This window comes from Mobula birostris, chromosome 24, assembly GCF_030028105.1.
Source record: "Mobula birostris isolate sMobBir1 chromosome 24, sMobBir1.hap1, whole genome shotgun sequence".
Taxonomy (NCBI): domain Eukaryota; kingdom Metazoa; phylum Chordata; class Chondrichthyes; order Myliobatiformes; family Myliobatidae; genus Mobula; species Mobula birostris.
The window spans coordinates 54,780,742-54,802,631 of NC_092393.1; the positions used below are offsets into that span (position 1 = coordinate 54,780,742).

At 49.2% G+C, this 21,890-nt stretch overlaps 1 protein-coding gene across 1 annotated transcript in view; it reads left to right on the top strand.

Moving 5' to 3' along the window:
- The window catches only part of gnav1 (guanine nucleotide binding protein (G protein) alpha v1), a 122,003-nt gene that overhangs the window by 32,128 nt on the left and 67,985 nt on the right, over nt 1-21,890 (top strand). The window contains exons 3-4 of the mRNA XM_072242078.1: nt 7,814-7,906; nt 13,924-14,084. Coding sequence (XP_072098179.1) covers nt 7,814-7,906; nt 13,924-14,084 — 254 coding nt within the window. The remainder of the gene's footprint in view (nt 1-7,813; nt 7,907-13,923; nt 14,085-21,890) is intronic.

Here is a 21,890-nt window from a genome sequence, read left to right on the forward strand (position 1 = left end):
TTACTAATCCAGTTCTCCTGACTGCCTGCATTACGGCCGGGATGAAAACAGACACTCTGTTGTGTCTGGCTGAGATGGTGTTGGCCTGGGTGGTCTGTCCCTGTCATGGAGCTGCCAACCCTTGGAGACTGGGACTGAACATAGAACACAGAACACTACAGCACAGTGCAGGACAACTTCGGCCCACAGTGTTGTGCTGACCCTTGACCTTTTACCCTATACCAAGATCAAACTGGATACTTGAAGCCAAATTTCTTTAGCTTTCTCAGGAAGTAAAGGCGCTGGTGGGCCTTCTTGGCAGTGAACTCTGCTTGGTTGGACTAAGTCAGGTCATTTGTGATATTGACCCTGAAGAACTTAAAGCTTTTGACCTGTTCCACTTGTGCACCACCAACATAGATGGGGTTGTGCGGTCCGCTACTCCTTCTGAAGTCAACAACCAATTCCTTTGTCTCGCTGACGTTGAGGGACAGGTTATTATCTTTGCACCATGCCACCCGGTTCTTGTTTTGCACTACCTTACTTTCCCTTTTCTATTTTCTATTTATGATTTATAATTTAAATTTTTACTATTTACTATCGATTTGTACTCCAGGGAGCACGAGGCGCAGAATGAAATGTCGCTGTGATGATTGTACACTCTCGTATCAATTGTTTGGCGACAATGAAGTAAACTGAAGCATCCCTCCTTCATAGCCTCCACTTGTCTATCAACCTTGTACCAATCTAAGAGTCTCTTCAGTGTCCTAACATATGAGCCTCTATGACCATCCACACACCCACCACTCTGTGTTTTAAAAAAAAAACACTACCTCTGACACCCAGCCTATGATTCCCTTCAATCACTTCAACAATATGCCCTCTCATGGAAAGAAGTCGCTGGCTGTCCACGCTATCAATGCCTTTTATCATTTCATACACCTGTATCAATTCACCCCTCATCCTCCTTCATTCCAAAGAGGAAAGCCAGAGATTGCTCAGCCTTTCCTCAAGAGATGTGCTCTCTAATCGAGGCAACGTCCTGGTCCATCGCTGCACCCTCTCGAAAGCTTCCACATCCTTCCTATAATGAGGCGACCAGAACCGTCCGTGAGTATGCCAAGTGTGGTCTCACCAGGGTTTTATAGAGTGGCCTCTCGGCTCTTGAACGCAGTCTGCTAGCTAACGAAGGCCAACACACGATATGCCGCCGTACCCACCTTGTCAGCTTGAGCGGGATCCGGAGCGCCAGGGCCGTCCCAGGAAGGGTGTTGAGAACTGTGTGACCCTTTCTGTGCAGTAACCCCCCCCCCCCGACCTAGAGTTCTTTTTCCTGCCACCTCCCCACCCCCTCCCCAATCAATTCCTAATGTCCTCCCAGTCGACACAGGGAGATTGAATCAGGAACAGGCCACTGGGCTGATTTAAAGCCACAATCCTCCCCTAGCCCTCGACAAACATCCGTTCATCTCGGCATAGAGTGGGAATAGGCCCTTCAGCTCATCGAGTTAGGGAGGGATTTTGATTGGATACAGATCTGGGCTGAGGAGCAGCAGATAGAGTTCAATTCAGAGAAGTGCGAAGTGATTCTCTTTTGGAAGGTTGAACTTAATGGCCGAATACAGGGTTAATGGCCGGATTCTAGGCAGTGTGGCGGAACAGAAGGATCTTGGGATTCGCATCTGCAGATCCCTCAAAGTTGCCAGGCAAGTTGATCATTTGTTATGTGCCATGTTGGGTAATGTGGACCATCATGTCTTTCCATGACCATGAACGTTCTTGGCAAATTTTTCTACAGAAGTGGTTTGCCATTGTCTTCTTCTGGGCAGTGTCTTTGCAAGATGGGTGACCCCAGCTACTATCAATACTCTTCAGAGATTGTCTGCCTGGCGTCAGTGGTTGCATAACCAGGACTTGTGATCTGCACCAGCTGCTCGTATGACCATCCATCACCTGAGCCCATGGCTTCACGTGACCCTGATCAGGGGGGGCTGGGCAGATGCTACACCTCCCCTAAGGGTGACCTGCAGGCTAGCGGAGGGAAGGAGCACCTTACACCTCCTTTGCTAGAGACGTATCTCCACCTCCCCAACCCCACACAAGTTGATAGGGTGGTTAAGAAGGTTAAGATTGAGTTCCTGAGCCACAGGGTAATTTTGCTGGTCTATAAAACTGGTTAGACCACACTTGGAATATTGTGTTCCATTCTAGTCACCTCATTATAGGAAGGATTCAGAAGCTTTAGGGAGGGTGCAGAGGAGATTCGCCAGGATGCTGCCTGGATCAGAGAGCATGTCTTATTTTTTTTATATATATATTCTGATGTAATTTATAGTAGAGCCTTGTCTGTAAGGATATTGCAGGGAGCAATCTCGTGTATTTGTTTTCAGTGATGGTGAACTGTGACAATAATCAGAATCAGGTTTATTATCACTGATGTATGTTGTGAAATCCGACGTTTTGAAGCAGCAGTACAGTGCAATACATTAAAAAAATGATGTTACAATAGAAATATATAAATAGTGCAAAGAGAGAGAAAAATAGCAAGGTAGTGTTCACAGAAATCACGGTGGAGGGAAAGAGGCTGCTCCTAAAAACACTGAGTGTGTCCTCTCAGGCTTCAGTGGTAGCAATGTGACGAGGGCAGGTCCTGGGTGGTGAAGATCCTTAACGATGGACACTGCCTTCCTGAGACATTGCCTTTTGACCAAGTCCTCCGTCCTGGGGAAGCTGGGGCCCGCGATAGAGTTGTGTGAGTTTACAACGCTCCGCAACTTTTTCCGATCCTGCGCAGTGCCCGCCCACTGTACCGGACGGTGATGCGAACAGTCAGGCTGACCTCCACCGCACATCTGCAGAAGTTTGCTCGAGTCTTTAGTGGCACACCAGATCTCCTCAAACTTGTACTGGAATGGAGCCTCTGGGGTGTCTCCTTCAGAACTGCATTAGTATGTTGGGCCCAGGATAGATGTTCAGAGATGCTGACACCCAGAAACTTGAAACTGCTCCCTCTTCCCACTGCTGAGCCCTCGCTGAGGTCTGGTGTCTGTTCCCTGGATTTCCCCTTCCCGACGTCCGGAGTCAGTTCCTTGGCAGTGTGAGGCTGTTGTTACCAGCTGATCTATCTCACTGCTGTGAGCTGGGAGCTACAAATGGCTGCTTGCCATGCCCAATGAGACTCGCCCATCAGTTCCTCCATCGCCTCTCCCCCTCTCCAAGCCAGAGAGATTTTATTTTTCTCCGGTTTCCAGGCCCCGACGCTACATCTTGTGGCTTGCTGCTGGACTTTGTTTGTTTGTACTGCTGTGAGGTGGATTTCCTTCTGGTTCGTTAACCCTGACCTTCGGATGCGGAGGTTTATGGAGTGTAACGAGGACTTGAGTTTCGAAGTTAATGTTTCACGATGAAGTGGGAATGTGTGGACACCAACTTGTTTTCTCTCCGTCGGCCTTTGACCCGTAACATTACTGAGCAAGCAGTGTGTCAGCGGAGGTAGTCACATTCGGTGGGGGTGAGGGAGGGGTGCTGCCCGCTCTCTCAAGCAAGTTCTGGAGGGCCCCACCGGGGGGAATGTTTCTCTCCCTGTGGATCAGCCAGCCACCTTCCACCCTGGTCACGATTCATCCACCTTCTCCCTTCCTCTTGTGAAACTTGTTGTGGAAGGAGATTGGTGGCGAGTGCTGTCAGTCCCTTGTCAACCTGTCCCTCCCCACTGACCTCCCTCCAGGTATTTATCCGTGCAAGCGGAACAAGTGCTACACACCCGCCCCTGGACCTCTCCCCACACTACCGTTCAGGGCCCCAAACAGTCCTTCCAGGTGAGGCGACACTTCACCTGCAAGTCTGTTGGGGTCATTTACTGTATCTGGTGGTCCCGGTGTGGCCTCCTGTATATCAGTGAGACCTGGTGTAGATTGGTAGGCTTCTTCGCCAAGCATCTACGCTCCATCCGCCAGAAAAGCAGGATCTCCCAGTGGCTATACACATTCTACTTCCCATTCCCGTTCCAACATGTCAGTTCATGTCCTCCTCTACTGTCGCCATGAGGCCGCACTCGGGTTGGAGGAGCAACACTTTGTATTCCGTCTGGATAGCCTCCAACCTGATGACCCAAACATCAATTTCTCTAGCTTCATCCTTCACCAGTCCCCATCCCCCTTTCCCCTCTCTCACCTTATCTCCTTACCTGCCCCACCTCCGTCTGGTGATCCTCCCCCTTCCCTTTCTTCCACAGTCTTCTGTCCTCTCCTATCAGCCCCCCTTGTCCAGCTGTTTATCTCTTCCAGCAATCAACTTCCCAGCTCTTTACTTCAGCCCCTCCCCCTCTCCCGCTTTCACCTACCACCTGCCACCTTGTCCTTCTTCCTCCCGTCGCTCCCCCTCCAACCACCTTAATCTGACTTCTCCCCTTCCTTTCCTGTCCTGGCGAGGGGTCTCAGCCCGAAACGTCGACTCTTTATCCGTTTGCACGGATGCTGCTGAGTTCTGCAGCATTTAGTGTGTGTCGCTGGCAATCCATTACCTGTTACTGCTTCTGTTCACCACCTGGAGTGTGAAGCATTTACTTACATGGCAAACGGTTTATTTTAATCAATTTGCATGATAGTCATAGAGATTCTTTCGGGGATTTGTCAGTTTGAAGTTATGCCACTCTTTAAATTTAGAGATACAACGTAGAACAGTACAGCACAGTACAGGCCCTTCGGCCCACAATGTTGTGCTGACCTTTTAACGTACTCTAAGATCAATCTGACACTTCCCTTCCATTTTACGGTCATCATGTGCATGGTGGGGTGGAACCCTGGCGGAGTGGTTAGCACGACGCTTTACAGTACCTGCGACCTGGGTTCAATTCCCACCGTTGCTCGTAGGAAGTCTGTACGTTCTCCCCGTTTTCTCCCACAGTCCAAGGACATGCTCATTGTAAATTTTCCTGTGATTAGGCTCAGGTTAAATCGGGGGATTGCTGAGAAAGTCTATTCTGCATTGTATCTCATTCAATCAATCAGTAATTATCTGCCTGAACCACCTCCCCTGGCAGGGTGTTTCACTCACTCTGTGAGTGAGCAAAAACAACTTGTCTCTGACATCCCTTCTTTACTTTCACCCAATCACCTTTAAGTTATGCCCCCTAGCCCGGTAACAGCTCAGCTGGTCCACGGTACCGACCGGTACTGACCTGCCGACTGGTACGTGTTTGGGCCGTGAGGAGAAACCGGAGTGGCTCTTACCAAGCCCACGCGGTCACGGGGCGAGCGTGAAAAAGCTCCTGGCAGGAATCGAACCCGGATCGCTGGCGTCACGCTAACCGTGCCATTAAGGATGAGCGTTGCCCCCGTTCACGAAATCCTGGTGACAGTACCGTTCATGAAGAAATGAAGGGCTGATTGCTGAGGGCAGACAGTCGGTTCCAGCCGTGGGAGCTTTGTGCCTTTCATGAGGCGACAATAGATTGGGATTGTTCTGTTTACAATGGGTTGGTTTGTTGCGGCCCTGACGCTTTAATCTATTATTGTCCCAGTTATAACAACCTGATAATATGGTATTATCATTCAGAGGTCACAGATGGATTGGTATTGTTGCAATCACAAAACCTCGCATTACTGAATTCTGTGAGCTGGAGGCTTTGAATACAAATTTTGTGCCTCTGCACAGGGTGGGAGGCCGTACTTACTTTTCCCTTTTACAGTCTTCCAGCGGATTCTGTTGTGCTGAGTTGTCACCAGGACTATGCTGCCAACCGGGTGGCGGCAGAGTCAGATACAGCAGCGTCATTTAAGAAACTCTTAGATAGGTACGTAGATGAAAGAAAAATGGAGGGCTGTTTGGGTGGGAAAGGTAGGATTGATCTGGGAGTGAAGGGCTTGTTTGGGTGGGAAGGGTAGGATTGATCTGGGAGTGAAGGGCTTGTTTGGATGGGAAGGGTAGGATTGATCTGGGAGTGAAGGGCTTGTTTGGGTGGGAAGGGTAGGATTGATCTGGGAGTGAAGGGCTTGTTTGGGTGGGAAGGGTAGGATTGATCTGGGAGTGAAGGGCTTGTTTGGGTGGGAAGGGTAGGATTGATCTGGGAGTGAAGGGCCTGTTTGTGAGGGAAGGGTAGGATTGATCTAGGAGTGAAGGGCCTGTTTAGGAAGGAAGGGTAGGATTGATCTGGGAGTGAAGGACCTGTGCTATTTTATAGTCAGTGGCCACATTATAAGGACACCTGTACACTTGCTCATTGATGCAAGTATCTAATCAGCCAGTCACGTGGCAGCAACTCAATCATGCAGACATGGTCAAGAAGTTCAGCTGTTAGGAATGGGGAAGAAATATGATGTTGACTGTGGAACAATTGTCGGTGCCAGACGGGGTGGTTCGAGTATCTCAGAAGCTGCCGGTCTCCTGGGATTTTCATGCACAGCAAGTCTCTAGAGCAGGGGTTTCCAATGTCTTTTATACCATTGACCAATACCATTATCCAGGGGGTCGGTAGACCCCAGGTTGGGAATCCCTGCTCCAGAGTTGACAGAGAGTGGTGTGAAAAACAAAAAAACAAAGTCCAGTGGGTGAAAGCACCTTGTTAATGAGATCAGAGGAGAAGGGCCAGACTGCTTCAAGTTGACAGGAAGGGAACAGTAGCTCAAATAGCCAAGTGTCTCTGAATGCATAACACGTCGAACCTGGACAGGGATGGAGCTGCAGCAGCAGAAGACCACGGATATATACTCGATGGCCATTTTGTTGTGTACGGGAGGTACCTAGTAAAGTGGCCACTGAATGTTTGTATGTTCTTTGTTTACCGCCTGGTCCCGATCCCATGAACTTGCTCTAGAATTGGGCCCTTGACCTCCCTTTTCCCAGACAGTTGGACGGGATGCTGAGGTTCAGTGCTCACTTCGCGAGACTGGTGGAAGTTGGCTTTTCAATCATCACAGAGTCCACAGTGAGAAGTTTTCCTGTGAAAGTGGGTTAGGAGCAAGACACATAAGAGTACTGGAGGAATAAACAGTCGATGCCTCAGGCTGAGACTTTTCATCAGGACTGTAAAGGAAGGGACAAGGTGTGATTTCACCAGGAATTTGGATATTTGATTTCCATTTCAAGACCTTGATGCTCTTTCCATTGGAACTGAGAGCCGTAAAGAACTCGTCCGAGGCTGAGGGAAGACAACTCTCCCTCTGTGGGCACGTGGCCAAGTGGTTAAGGCATTGGACTGGCGACCTGAAGGTCGTGAGTTCGAGCCCCGGCCGAGGCAGCGTGTTGTGTCCTTGAGCAAGGCACTTAATCACACATTGCTCTGCGACGACACTGGTGCCAAGCTATATGGGTTCTGATGCCCTTCCCTTGGACGACATTGGTGTCGTGGGGAGGGGAGACTCGCAGCATGGGCAACTGCTGGTCTTCCATACAACCTTGGCCAGGCCTGCGCCCTGGAGAGTGAAGACTTTCCAGGCGCAGATCCATGGTCTCGCAAGACTACCGGATGTCAGAGGGAAGGGTTAGATTAGTCTTTGAGAAGGGTGAAAGGTAGGCACAACACCATGAGCCGAAGAGCCTGTACTGGGCTATAATGTCCTGTGTTGTATCTCTACGTGAAAAAAAAAGCGACATAATTTCAAGTTGACAAGCCCCCTGAGAAAATCTTGGATAATCATGGGTATTAAGTAGAATAAGTCATTTACCTTGTACCTGGTACCAGTGTGTGGTTGGCTTTCCTATTAGTAGGATTCAGACCACTCCTGTGAAACTCCAGGTGATGTTCAAAGAAATTAAAAGTTTTTGTTGCCTCGTTCTCCAGTCTTTTTGACATCTGATGGCTAACCACTGGTTTGTCTCTTCTTCCTCCCTCCAGCCTGCCGTCCTAGACAACCTCCTCAGTTCAATGAAGTTCGTGCTACAAGGCATGGGCATCTTGCGGATCAACCTGGCCAACCCCAAAAACACGGTGAGAATGTGGTGCCCGTGGGTTTGAGATGACCCACCGCGAGGGGGTGAATGAGGTGTGTGTTCGACGCTGAGTTGTGCTGATCTGGGACACGCGGCCTGAATGGGGCTGACTTGACGGGAGCTTTGCGAAGGGCTGGGTAACACTTCCCACAGCTATGAGATAGAAGAGGTTGCGGGCAGATTAGATCCTCCTTCGAAAGAGCTGCTGAGCCGACTGGCCTCATGAACGGAAGTTCTCTTTCACCATGAAGCTCAGGTTCAAATTCTGATGAAAGATCTTGGCCTGAAATGTCAACTGTTTATTCCTCTCCACAGATACTTCCTGATCTGGGAAATTCCTCTTGTGTCTGTGTGTGTGTGTGTGTTACTGTGGATTTCCACATCTGCAGGATCTCTTGTGTTTAAGATTTATTCATCAGATATAAATGAAACATAGAGTGGAATGAGTCAATGGTGTTAACCAGAATGCGCTGGGGGCAGCCCGCAAGTATTGCCACACATTTTGACGCCAGCATTGCATGTCCACAATGTTCAACAGAGCAGCACAGAACAGACTGAAGTTCAAAGTAAATTATTTATTATCAAAGTTCAAAGTAAATTTATTATCAGAGTTCAAAGTAAAATTTATTATCAGAGTATCTACATGGCACCACATACAACCCCGAGATTCATTTTCCTGCGGGCATACTCAGCAGATGTATAGAACAGTAACTTTAACAGGATCAATGGAAGAGCAAGAGCATAGAAGACAACAAACTGTGGAATTGCAAATATAAATAAATAGCAACAAATAATGAAAGCCTGAAATAACGAGATAAAGAGTCCTTAAAGTGAGATCATTGGTTGTGGGAACATCTCAGTAGATGAATGTAATTTTCCTCCTTTGTTCAAGAGCCTGATGGTTGAGGGGTAGTAACTGTTCTTGAACCTGGTGGTGTGAGACTTAAGGCTCTGGTACCTTCTACCCGATGGTAGCAGTGAGAAAAGAGCATGGCCTGGGTGGTGAGGATCTCTGATGATTGTTGCTGCTTTTCTACAGCAATGTTTCATGTAGATGTGCTCAATGGTTGGGAGGGCTTTACCCGTGATATACTGGGCCAAATCCACTACCTTTTGTAGGATTTTCCATTCAAGGGCATTGGTGTTTCTACTGCAGTCAGTCAATATACTCTTCACTACACATCTATAGAAGTTTTAATGTCATGCCGAATCTCCACAAACTCCTATGGAAGTGGAGGTGTTGCTGGGCTTTCTTCATAATTGCCTTTACCTGCTGGGCCCAGGACGTTCCGCTGAAATTATAAAACAGAGGAATTTAAAGTGGCTGACTCTCTCCACCTCCGATCCTCTGATCAGGACTGGCTCATGGACCTCTGGTTTCCTCCTCCTGAAGTCAATCATCAGCTCCTTGGTCTTGCCAACATTGAGTGAGAGGTTGTTGTGGCATCCTTCAGCCAGATTTCCAGTCTCCCTCCTACATGCTGATTCATCACCACCTTTGATTTGGCCTGTGGGACAGTGGAGTCATCAGCAAACTTGAATATGGCATTGGAGCTGTGCTTAGCCACACAAAGCGAGTAGAGCAGGGGACTGAGCACACAGCCTTGTGGTACGTCTGTGCCGATCGAGTTCATGGAAGAAATGTTGTTGCCAATCCAAACTGACCTGGGGTCTACAAGAGAGGAAATCAAGGATCCAATTGCACAGGGGAGGTATTGAGGTCAGGGTCTTGAAGCTTACTGATTAGTTTTGAGGGGGTGATGGTATTGAATGCCAAACTGTAGTCGATAAAGAGCATACTGATGTGTGTATGGATGTACATATATCTAGCAAAACAAGCCCCATTCTTCCCTCACACTCACCTAGGCACATACACTGCCCTCCAATCCCAGGACAAGCCATTTTGGCCTCCAACCTCTGTTGGACCTCTGTTGACTGGCAGACACTGGGCCTTCGACTTCCCCAGTAGACTCGCAGAGATTCCTCAGCAGAGTGGCCCTCAGGCCACTGGGCTCAGACCCTCTCCAGTATATTTCTCGTAGGTGATCCGAGGTCGCAGAAACACTCCACTCCCGGAGATCGTCCATGGTTACAACCATGTCTGGGCCCTCTGGAGGGGCAGAGGTGTGTTTGGAGACCCCAATCAGTCCAGAGCTCTGTCTCTCCCTCTCCCCCCGGAGTGTGAAGAATGTTTAAACTTCTGTGTTTGCCCGGTGAATGTGAAGTTGAGTCTGGGACTGTGGCCCAACACAACAACGGGGAACGTTGGGGGTGGATCACGGAGACAGTTTCCACGAGGAACCAGAGGTGATCGACAGCTGAAGCCTGGAAACTGGGAGGACTGTGTGCATGGGTGGGAGAGGGGAATGGGGCTTGCTTCCCCGTTGTTGTGCTCTGTGTTGTTCTGCCCAGCATCGTGGGTGTGCTACGTTGGCGCTGGAATGTGTGGTGGCACCCACGGGCTGCCCCCAGTGCATCTTTAGATTGTATTGGTTGTAAAAGACGCATTCTACTCTGTACACGTGAACAATTCTGAATCTGAGCGATAGGGTCTTACTGAAATTTATTTGGGAGATAATTAATGTGCAGGTCTGGTCACCTACGTGCAAGAACGATATAGGTAAGATTGAAAGCATACAGAGAATATTTACAAGGGTGTGGCTGGGACTTGAGAACCTGAGAAATGGGGAAGGCTGAATTAGAACTTCATTCCCTGGAGTGTAGAGGAATGAGGGAGATTAATAGAGGTATACAAAATTGTGAGGACTGTGGATAGGGTAAATACAAGCAAGCTCTTTCCACTGAGGTTGGGTGACGCTAGAACTAGAGGTCATGGACTAAGGGTGAAAGGTGAAATGTTTAAGGGCGCCTTGAGGGGAAACCTCTTCACTCGGGGTGAAACGAGTTGCCTTGGACTGGCTGGTGGCGCAATGTCATCGGCGCCAGACCCGGGAGCAGAAGATCCCAGGTTCGAAACCAGTCGGGTCCGCTCCCGAGTACGCTTTCCATCCGTGCCAGAATGCAACTCGACCTCGTAAAACAAAGGGAAAAATACCGTGAAAAATGTCTGTGTGGGGAGTGGCACCCCTCCTCCTCCTCCCCCCCTTCCCCCCTCCCCCCCTCCCCCTCTCCCTCCACGGAAAAATCCGTCATCACCGACACACGCATGGACACGCAGACACGCGCACGTGCAGGCACATGCCAAAATCAAAGAAACGAGTTGCCAGCGGAAGTGGTGGATGCGGGTTTGATTACAACATTTAAGGGAAATTTGGATAAGTACGTGGATGGCAGGGCTATTTTCTGGGTGCATGTCGATGCAACTAGGCTAAATAATATTTAAGCTCAGACCAGACAGGCTCAGGAGCCCGTTTCTGCTCTCTGACTCTTTGTTATACTCTGAAAAATAGAAGACAGGCGCCAAATGGATGAAAGAAAAATTGGAGGGTTCTGTGGGAAGGAAGGATTAGATTGATTTTAGAGTAGGTGAAAAGGTCAGCACAGTATCGAGGGGCTAAAAGGCCTGTCGTGTGCTGTAGGTTCTATGTAATTATCGGTATCTTGTTGTCACGGGAGAAGGTCTGTAGCCCAGGGAGAAGCTTCCTCCCACTGGGAGTCACTGTGGCAAGTTGCAGATAAAGATTGAAGAAAAGAAACTGGATAAAGATGAAGAGGGAATTGTGGATCAGTTCTTATGGAGGAGGCAGATTTGGAACAGTTAAGGTGTAAAATTATTTACATCAACCTATCAGCTCTGTTTGGAGCATAGAACGCCACAGCTCAGTACTTGCCCTTTGACCTATGGTGTGCCAACCATTTAACCGATCGAGGAGCAATCTAACCCTTCCCTCCCATAGAGCCTCTATTTTTCTCCCATCCATGTTCTGCTGTCTTTCTGCAGTGATACAAGCCTTGGTGCAGATCACAAGTACAGAGGTACGGATGGGTACCTTGGAATCTGGTCCAACACGTACAGTGCTTGGAGGACCTCAGCAAGTCAGGCAGCGTCTGTGAAGGGGAATAACATGGCCGACATTTCGGCTGAGACGAGGTCCAAAAAGTCGACTGTTTACTCCCTTCCAAAGATGCTGCCTGACCTGCTGAGTTCCTCCGGTATTCTGTGTGTGTCGCTCAAGATTTCCGTCACAGGCAGAATCTCTTGTGTTTGCTATCTGCTCCAGTGGGATGGACTGTGAGCTGTATGGACGTGTGATGCCAGCAGGTGGCAGCATTGCGCCAGCGCCGGAGGTTGTTCCTGGTTTGTGGGACCAGTTCTATCAACACATCCCTGTTCCTCCCATGCTCTCCCATGGTAAAGTTCTGTGGATCTAGGATTTTACACTCGCCCCCATTGAACTTTGTTCACTTTTGACCCTTGACTGTACCTCCTTCGGGGAAGTATCTGGATGATAAAGTTGCTATCTTTAACCTTCCACTCTCACCATTTTCTTCCACAAAATGCTGGAGGACCTCAGCAGACCAGGCAGCACCTATGGAAAAGGGTACAGTCGAAGTCTCGGGCGGAGACCCTTCAGCAGGACTGGAGAGAAAAAGATGAGTAGATTTAAAAGGTTGGGGGAGGAGAGGGAGTGAAGAGTCAGAGGGGTGCAGAGATCCCAGAGGGGGAGCAGTGGGAGAGGGTTTCACTGAACTCCTGTCGAAGAGAAGATTTAAACGTCTTCATTGTTGGCAACCCTGGAAGAGGCTTTGCAGTGTAATAATCCAATCACAGACACAAAATCTGCAGATGCTGGAAATCCGAGCAACACACACAAAATGCTGGAGAAACTCAACAGCTCAGGCAGCATCCATGGAAAAAGAGTACAGTCGACCTTTCGGGCCGAGACGCTTGGAGCTCCAGCCTTTTAAATCTACTCCTCAGCTTTTTTTCTCCAGCCCAGATGAAGGGTCTCGGCCAGAAACGTACCACTGCCGGAAAACAACAAATTTCATGGCGTGTGTCCGTGATAGCAAACCGGACATTTGTTGAATCTGTCCCCGGCCTTGAGGACATCTTCACAACGCAATGCCTCAAAAAGGCAGCATCAATCATTAAAGACCCCCACCACCCAGAATTGGCCCCTTCTCATTGCTACCCTCAGGGGGGAGTTTCAGGAGAGTGAAGACACTCACTCAGCACCTCAGGGGCATCTTCTTCCCCTCCGCCATCAGGTTTCTGAATTGACAATGAACCAGTGAATGCTACCTCAGTATTTTTGCTCTCTTTTTAAAGTACTTGTGTAATATTTCTTATTCTAATTTAGTTTTATGTATTGCACTGTACTGCTGCTGCAAAACAGCAATTTTCACAATATTTGTCAGAATCAGGTTTAATATCACTCGCAGATGTCGTGAGATTAGTTACTGTGCAGCAGGAGTACATTGACAATCAACAAACTCATTCGTAAGGCCAGTGATGTTGTGGGGATGGAACTGGACTCTCTGACGGTGGTGTCTGAAAAGAGGATGCTGTCTAAGTTGCATGCCATCTTGGACAATGTCTCCCATCCACTACATAATGTACTGGTTGGGCACAGGAGTACATTCAGCCAGAGACTCATTCCACCGAGATGCAACACTGAGCATCATAGGAAGTCATTCCTGCCTGTGGCCATCAAACTTTACAACTCCTCCCTTGGAGGGTCAGACACCCTGTGCCAATAGGCTGGTCCTGGACTTATTTCATAATTTACTGGCATAATTTACATATTACTGTTTAACTATTTATGGTTTTATTACTGTTTATTATTTATGGAGCAACTGTAACGAAAACCAATTTCCCCCGGGATCAATAAAGTATGACTATAACTATATAAACCTGATTGACTCTGATTTCTTGTTTACTGGAGATTCGTACTCAAAGACAACTGACACGTTGATATCTGGAGTGCCCCGCCCTCCTTCCCTCCCCTCGCCGCCCCCCCCCCCCCGCCAGCGTCCTGGCCCCTCGCCGCCGCTCTGAGACCCGTGACCCGTCCTTGGCAGGTGCTGACCGCTCTGCTCCTTGTCTTCCAGATCCACGCTCAGACGGTGCTATCGTGCGGCCAGTGCGTTGATGAGGATTGCGCCCTCTTCCCGTTCATCGCTCACGCCCTCCGCTGCCTGTGGGCCGACCCACACGTAAAGCTGGCGGCAGCGCGCGGCTACGAGTTTGAACTGAACGACTCTGCTCACTAGTAAGAACGTGAAACATTTACGGCGCCGTAGAAACCCTCCCGCTAACGGTGTTGTTTCAACCTTTTTAAGATGGATCTAACGTTTCGCTCCCACTTTAGCCCTTAGCCCTCCATTTTTCTGTCGTCCTTGTGCCTGTCTAAGAGTCTTGTAACTGTACCTAATGTATCTGTCTCTCCCACCCCCACTGGCAGTGTGTTCCACACGTCTACCACTCCCTGTGTTATAAAACAAGATGAACTTCTGCATCCCCCTGTAATTTCCTCCATCTACCTTAAAATTATGCCCTCTTGTACCAGGAAAAGGCCCCTGGCCTGCTTATCATCTTATGCTCCTTTAACAAGTCACCTGTCGCCCTGTGTGACTGAGGGGGTGAACTGGCTGTAGTGTGTTGCCCTGGAGACCCAGGGACATAGGAGCAGAATTAGCCCATTCCATCACGGCTGATTTACTTGCCCCCTCAACCCCACTCTCTGCCTTCTCCCAGTAACCTTTGATGCCCTCACTAATCCATTACCTATCTGGCTCCGCTTTAAATATACCCAGTGACTTGGCCTCCTCGGCTGTGCGTGGTAGTGAATTCCACAGATTCACCATCCTTTGGCTAAAGAGATTCCTCCAAGGGTACGTCCTTCTATTCTGAGGCCGTGCCCTCTAGTCCTAGACTCTCCCACTATAGAAAGCATTCTCTCCATGTCCACTCTATCTAGGCCTTTCAGTATTCAGTAGGTCTCAATGAAAGATTTTCCCCTCCCAACCCCATTCTTCTAAACTCCAGCGAGCACAGGCCCAGAACCATCAAACGCTCCTCATATGTTTCAAAGGTACATTTCATGTCAGAGAAATGTATACAATATACATCCTGAAATACCTTTTCGTCGCAACCATCCACGAAAACAGAGGAGTGCCCCAGAGAATGAGCAACAGTTAAATGTTAGAACCCCAAAGACCTCCCCCCAGCTCCCCTCCCTCCCACGCTTAAGCGGAAGCAAGCAACAATCCACCCCCCTCCCCCCACTGGCAGAAAAGCATTGGCACTGCCACCGAGCACTCACCCATGCAGCAAAGCAACACAAATACCCAGACTTGCAGTACTCCATAGACTGCTCGTTCACCCGGTATTTGACATACCACAGGCTCCCTCTCTCCCTAATAACCCTTTCATTCCTGGGATCGTTCTTGTAAACCTTCTCTTTACTCTCTCCAATGCCAGCGCATCTTTTCTAAGATGAGGGGCCCAAAACGGCTCACAGTACCATAAGTGAGGCCTCACCAGTGCTTTATAAAACCTCAGCGTTACATTCTTGCTTTTATATTCTAGTCCTCTCGAAATGAATACCAACATGCTGACCTTGGCAGTAGATGGCAGATTTAGAGTGTGCTATTTGGTAACCGAGGTGCATTTGTACACCATCCATACCACAAACTCTGTGCCGGTGGTGATGGAAACAAGTAATTACAGTGGTGGACAGGACGCCATTCAACTGGGCTGCTTGGCCCTATATAGATGGTATTGAACACAAAACACGAGAAAATCAGGCAAGAAAACATCGCTAAAATGTCTTTTCTGAGGTAAATTGTGTTAAAATTTCGCCGGAAACAGTGAAGGGGCGAGGGATGGCGTGGAGAGTTCGGGGAATGGCCTGAGAGGGTGCATTGCAGATAGAGTGAAAAGACAGGGAGTCGGGATCGGAGACGAGCCTGTTTCGCTCACTCTCCACGATGGTCATCTCCATGGTGCTGAGGTTTTGCAGACTGCCCTGGCTGTTGTGCTCCTTGCCCACTAATATGATGAATTGATACTGAGGCTTTGGGCCTACTCCAGGCTTTTCCGGGGGTCGGATCTGAGGATTCAGATTTGATACCGAATGCGGTTGTTCGTTTCAATTGTTTGAATGACTTGGGTTTTTTAATCTTTCTCTTGCGCTTCAAGTGTTGTTTTTTTTATTATTTCTATTATTTTTTGTCTTCTGAGTTTCTTTCTTTGTGGCTACCTGTGAGCAAGCAAATCTCATGTTTGTATCCTTTGATAATAAATAATCCTGAATCTTGAAGTCTGCAGATGCTGGAAATCCAAGCAACCAACAGACACAGACACACAAACACACAATGCTGGAGGAACTCAGCAGGCCAGGCAGCATCTCTGGGAAAGAGTAAACGGTTGCCATTCTGGGCTGAGACACAACGTCAGGACCAGTTCTGCTGAAGGGTCTCGGCCTGAAGCATCGACTGTACTCTTTTCCACAGATGCTGCCTGGCCTGCTGAGCGTGTTGCAGGGAGTTGTTGGAACAGCGTTCACCCCGGTGAGGGGGAGGGTGTGTCACCCTGCTCCTGACTTGGGAGGCCATGGGAAGAAATCGGGTGTCAGGAGCTGACGCGCTCAGATCGGGAGCCGGTCTGCTGGGCACTGGGTAGCACAGTACCATAGCGGTTAGCGCAACACTTTACCGTGCCAGCTGTGAGATCAGGGTTCGATTCCTACCGCCGGCTGTCTGGTGTTTTGTACGTTCTCCCTGTGACTGTGCTGAGTTTCCACCGAATGCTCTGGTTTTCTCCCACATTCCAAAGACTTCTGTTCATGCTTGTCAAACAATGCGGGGTGGTGTTTAAGGAAGGAGTGTGCTGATAAAGTTTAAAGTCTTAACAGCATCGAAGCAGTTAGCCTAATGCTTTACAGCACTGGCTGTAAGATTGGAGTTCGAATCCTGCCACTGCTGGTAAGGGCTCTGGGCACTCTTTCCCCATCACCTCCAGGGGCTGTGCTTTCCTTCCACATTTCAAAAACGTACAATTACGGCTCGTGAACGGAGGGTGCCGGAAACTTGGCAAAACTTGCGGGCAGCGCAGCACAATCCTCACTGATTTGATTTGACACAAGGCCCCCGTTTTCACTGTACGTTTTGATGCTAATCTTTAGTCTCTCACACCAAGGTGCTCACGTACAAGACAAGAACAGCCAGTAGTGTAGTGCTGGCCTCGTGTCTCACACCAAGGTGTTTATGTGCTACTGTTTACTGTCCGGTACGCCGCTGGCGATCGGGGCAGCAATGAAGGTCTCCCATCTCTGGCAGTGTTCAGGGCTTCCTTCATCATGTCAGTAACTTCCTGTCGGTTTTCACTACTGTCAGTTACACAAGTCCCGGGTGGAGACTCAGGAATACTGTCACGCTCAGATGTAGAAGGATTCTTCATTGCTGTTTCTGTAACAGTTTTGTTCAACAGGTCAGGTTGTTAGCCCTGAGCTAAACCCCTGAACCTGGAGGACTGGCGGACCACTCTTAGCCTGACCTCTACCCTTTGACCTGTTTGGCATGGTTGACCCTACCAAGAGAAAAAGCCTAAAGCCCTGACTCCAGCCGGGTCATTGAGATACGCCAGCCTCCAAACCCTAGGACAAGGTTGTGTCCTCTTGGAGGAAGGTATTTAATAACCGGACGTGAGTACTCACTTGTAGCACTAGCATAAAGGAAAAGGTGTAACGTTTTGCTTTTCAGTGCTTAATTTAAAAAAAATGACTCACCTTATACAGAACATTACTATTATTTTTTCAGGATGTGAGTGATATTTAATTATAATTGCAGATGTTGAAACAATTTTTTTAATAAAATTTCCCTTTAAAAGGTCATTAAAGAAGCACAAAATGTAGATTATATCCTGCACTCAGTTGCTGCACAATATACTCGCAGTCGGAGTCCCGTGAGGGGTCGAGTCAGTGGCTCTGTGCACGCAATTTCAGCCCCATGTTGTGCGTACTTAACTCTTTCTCCGCCGCTGTGCGGGGGAGGCTTGCCTTCCAAATCCCTCTGATGCACCCCTCGGGGGCCCAGGGACTGGAGGCCTGGAGGCAGCCTGTCCTGTGGTTAAAGGCCAACGTGTGTGTGTGTGTGTGTGTGTGTGTGTGTGTGTGTGTGTGTGTGTGTGTGTGTGTGTGTGTCTCTGAGAAGGTGGAAAAGAGCCGCCTTTTGTCCTGTTGTTGTTGCTGTTTGAGTCCTTCTCTGTGTGGTTCTGCGGAACATTGTGGGCTTGCTGTGTCGGCACCAGGATGTGTGCCCCCCCCAGCACGTCAGTAGGTGTGTTTGCTGTTAACACAAATGTGTCTTAATGGTATGTTTCACTGTATGTTTCAACGTACAGTATATTCAAAGTACATTTATCATCAAAGTATGTATACTATATAGAACCCTGAGGTTCATCTTCTTACAGGCAGCTGCGAAGAAAAGAAGCCCAATAGAACCTATTTTTAATAAAATACCATCAAACACCCAACGTGGGGGAAAGAAAGAACAAATCGTGCAAACAGTAAAGTGAGTTCACGGCCACGAAGCCCGTTCATCTCTGCAGCAGGTCCAGGGGCCCCGTTAGTGGCGGGCCTCATCCCGGTCCAGCGCAGAGACAAGTTAACCTCGTAAGCAGCGAGCTGAGCACTGACCTCAGCTTGACCCTCGTTACCGTTAACACGCAGCTGGGTGTCGGATTAGCAGGTGGCGTGGAGTTAAACTGCGTTTGTTGTTGGAGAACGTGTACAGTACACAACCTGAAATCCACGAGAAACCGAACTCCAAAAGAATGACTGTTAGAACCCCAAAGACCCCCCTCCCCCCACGCAAGCCCCAGCAATCATTAACGCCTCAACCTCTCCCCCGTCTGTTTCAGCAAAACGCGTCAGTGTCCATCACCCGCCAAGCAACAGCAAAACACCAAAGAGAGACCAAGATCTGCAGTCAGTTAAACTACTGTTTACCCGACAGTTCGACATGTCACAGACTCTCTCTCTCTCTCTCTCTCGCTAACAAGGCACATAGAGATATCAAACAACAGGAATTCTGCAGATGCTGGAAATTCAAGCAACACACATCAAAGTTGCTGGTGAACGCAGCAGGCCAGGCAGCATCTGTAGGAAGAGGTGCAGTCGACGTTTCAGGCCGAGACCCTTCGTCAGGACTAACTGAAGGGTCTCAGCCCGAAACGTCGACTGTACCTCTTCCTAGAGATGCTGCCTGGCCTGCTGCGTTCACCAGCAACTTTGATATGTGTTACAGAGAGATATTGCCCATTTTCACAGTGAAGGGGGAGACTGACGGTCACTGTTAGGATATTACCACCTGCCGTGAGATTCTGCGAATCGAGAATCGGCAGCAAACTCTCCCCAGCATTGAGAGAAAGAGAGCAAGAGAATGCGAGATCGCTGGATTACAGAGACCTCCGCCCATACGTGCTCCGCAGCGAAATCCCGACGTTCCTTCTCCCGCGACACCTCGGTCAGCAACACCGGCCTGGAATCGGTCGTCCACAGCACCGCACCCCCGAGGCGCCATCTTCCGTCCTGCACCCGGAGAATATCAGGAAGCAGTCAGCCACCGAGCTCCAGGAGCAGGAACCCATCCGCTGTAAAATCAAACTGCAGTTTGAGTGCCGGTGCAGATCAGGACCTCGATAGAACTCCAACCACCTTGAAAAGGGGATTTTAAAAAAAAAAAGGCATTAAAAAGAGGAATTTTAATGGCAGGGTGTTCCATACACCCACCACTCTCTGTGAGATAAACTGGAACAAAGATGGCTTACCGGCACGTTGCCGGGAGAGGTTGGGCAGGCTGGCACTTGAGGTGGGGGAGATTGACATTAATCTTATACAAGTGTAACATCATGAGGCTCGTAGACACGACAACGCTTGCATTCAGAGCCGCGTAGCGGATAAGGCATCAGTGATCACCGATCGGAGTTCAGTACCCCCCCCCCGGGCCTGTAAGGAGTTTGTACCTTCCCCCTTTGACCGCGTGGGTTTCCTCCGGGTGACCTGGTTTCCTGCCACGGTCCAAAGACGTACTGGTTAGGGTCACTGATTTGTGGGCCACGCTGTGACGTCACCAGCACGATTCTTGCTGATTTGGTCTGACGCAGAATGGCACATTTCACTGCACGTCTCAATGTATGTGTGACAAGTGAGACTAATTCTCTCTCTCTCTCTTTCCTCAGGAAAGAAGGAATCAAAAATATAGAGGGCATAGGTGAGGGCTGAAAGATTTAACAGGAAACTGAGGGGCACCTCCCATCAGAAGTTATGTGGTACTAACATCGCGAGCTGACAAAGGAGGTGGTTGGGGCAGGGTGAAGATATTCAGACTGGTACATGGATTGGAAAGGTCTGCAAGGTTAAATGCCGGCAAATGGGACTAGCATAAAAGGGCATCTTGGCCAGCATGGACTAGTTGGGCCGAAGGGCCTGCGCCGCCCCTTACTAGTGGACAAGGGTCCTAGATGGGAATGGGGCAGAGGAAGGGAGGCGAGGTTGTGTAGAGTGACAAGTCCTGATCTGAAAGATTTAAAATAATGATATGCGTCTAATTACTGTGTCTTAACGGTGAGTGCTAGGAAGCTAGTTGGTTAATAGCTGGAAAGGGCTGGGAGTGACATTTCCAGAAATCGGCTTGTATTCATTGCTGTTGCGTAACGAGGTCAGCGTTACTTTTCTCTTTAACACGCAGAGCACTAATTACTGTCGCTGACATTAAGGCCCAGTCGCGGAGCGAGAAGGTCAGGTCTGCCGTAACCAGAGGTCTCCTGGCATTCCGGAGTGAGTGAGTCCCGGCACACTGACAGCCTCAATTAGAGCTAATGAGGGAGCGAGGTGCTCTAATCGGAGAGCCTGTTCTGCCGGAGAGAGGCAGAGAGCACAGAGTAACTCCGCAAGCTGCCTGGCTGTGGACAAGGAGAGTCCGTGACAGTTTATTGTCAGTGTTGCTCATTTTTAGTTACGAATGCCATATCTTTCCCTTTTTTTAATAAACCCATTTATTTAAATGGTTTGGATTAGACTGGTTTGTTATTGTTACTGGTTTGTGAGGGACAGTTTACACACCACTCATCATCGTCATGCGCCGTGTCGCATGACGTGAGCGATCACTTCTTTCCAGGACCATGATTGTTCTTGGCAAATTTTTCTCCAGAAGTGGTTTGTCATCGCTGCCGCCTTCTTGCAAGATGGGTGATCAATACTCTTCAGAGATTGCCTGGTGTCAGTGGTCACATAACCAGGACTTGTGATGTGCACCAGCTGCTTCCACGGCTTCACATCACCCTGATCGGGGGCTAAGCGGGTGCTACACCTCGCCCAAGGGTGACCTGCAGGCTAGCAGAGGGAAGGAGCACCCTGTCTCCTCTTCAGTCGAGACGCATCTCCACCCTGCCACCCAACACATATGCATTACACAGTGTATTGAGGGAGAACAAGGTATAACAATAACAATGCAGAATAGAGGGTGACAGCTGCAGAGAGAGAGTGCAGTGCCGGTAACCGGGATCATAATAAAGTCGATGTTGAGGTCAGGAGTGCACCATTCAATAATCTACCAGAAATGTCCTTGACCATAGGGGCAAGGCTTTTGTATCTTCTGCCCGATGGGAGAGGGGACTGCCCGGGGTGGATGGGGTCTTTGATTATGCTGGCTCTTTTACCGATGCAGGAGCAGCGTCCGCAGAGGGCAGGCTGATGTCTGTGATTGGTGTTCTGTGAGCTGATTGTCTGTAAGCTGGGCCTCGGGTGGATGGGAGCTCAGAGCTGTTGAGGAGATACAGCCTGGAGGCAAACCCTTCGGCCCACTGAGTCAGTGCTGGCCACCCATTTTCTACCAATGCCCTTTAATCCCTTCACTTGACCAGTGAGGAGGTGCTGTGGGTCCAGGTTAGATTGTCTCTCCAAGGGACTTTGTGCTCTTCACTCTCTCCACGGCAGAGCCACTGATGTGCAACAGAGAGTGGGTGACCTGCGCCTTTCCTGAAGTCCACACTCCTCACCTCTTCAGCCTTGTCC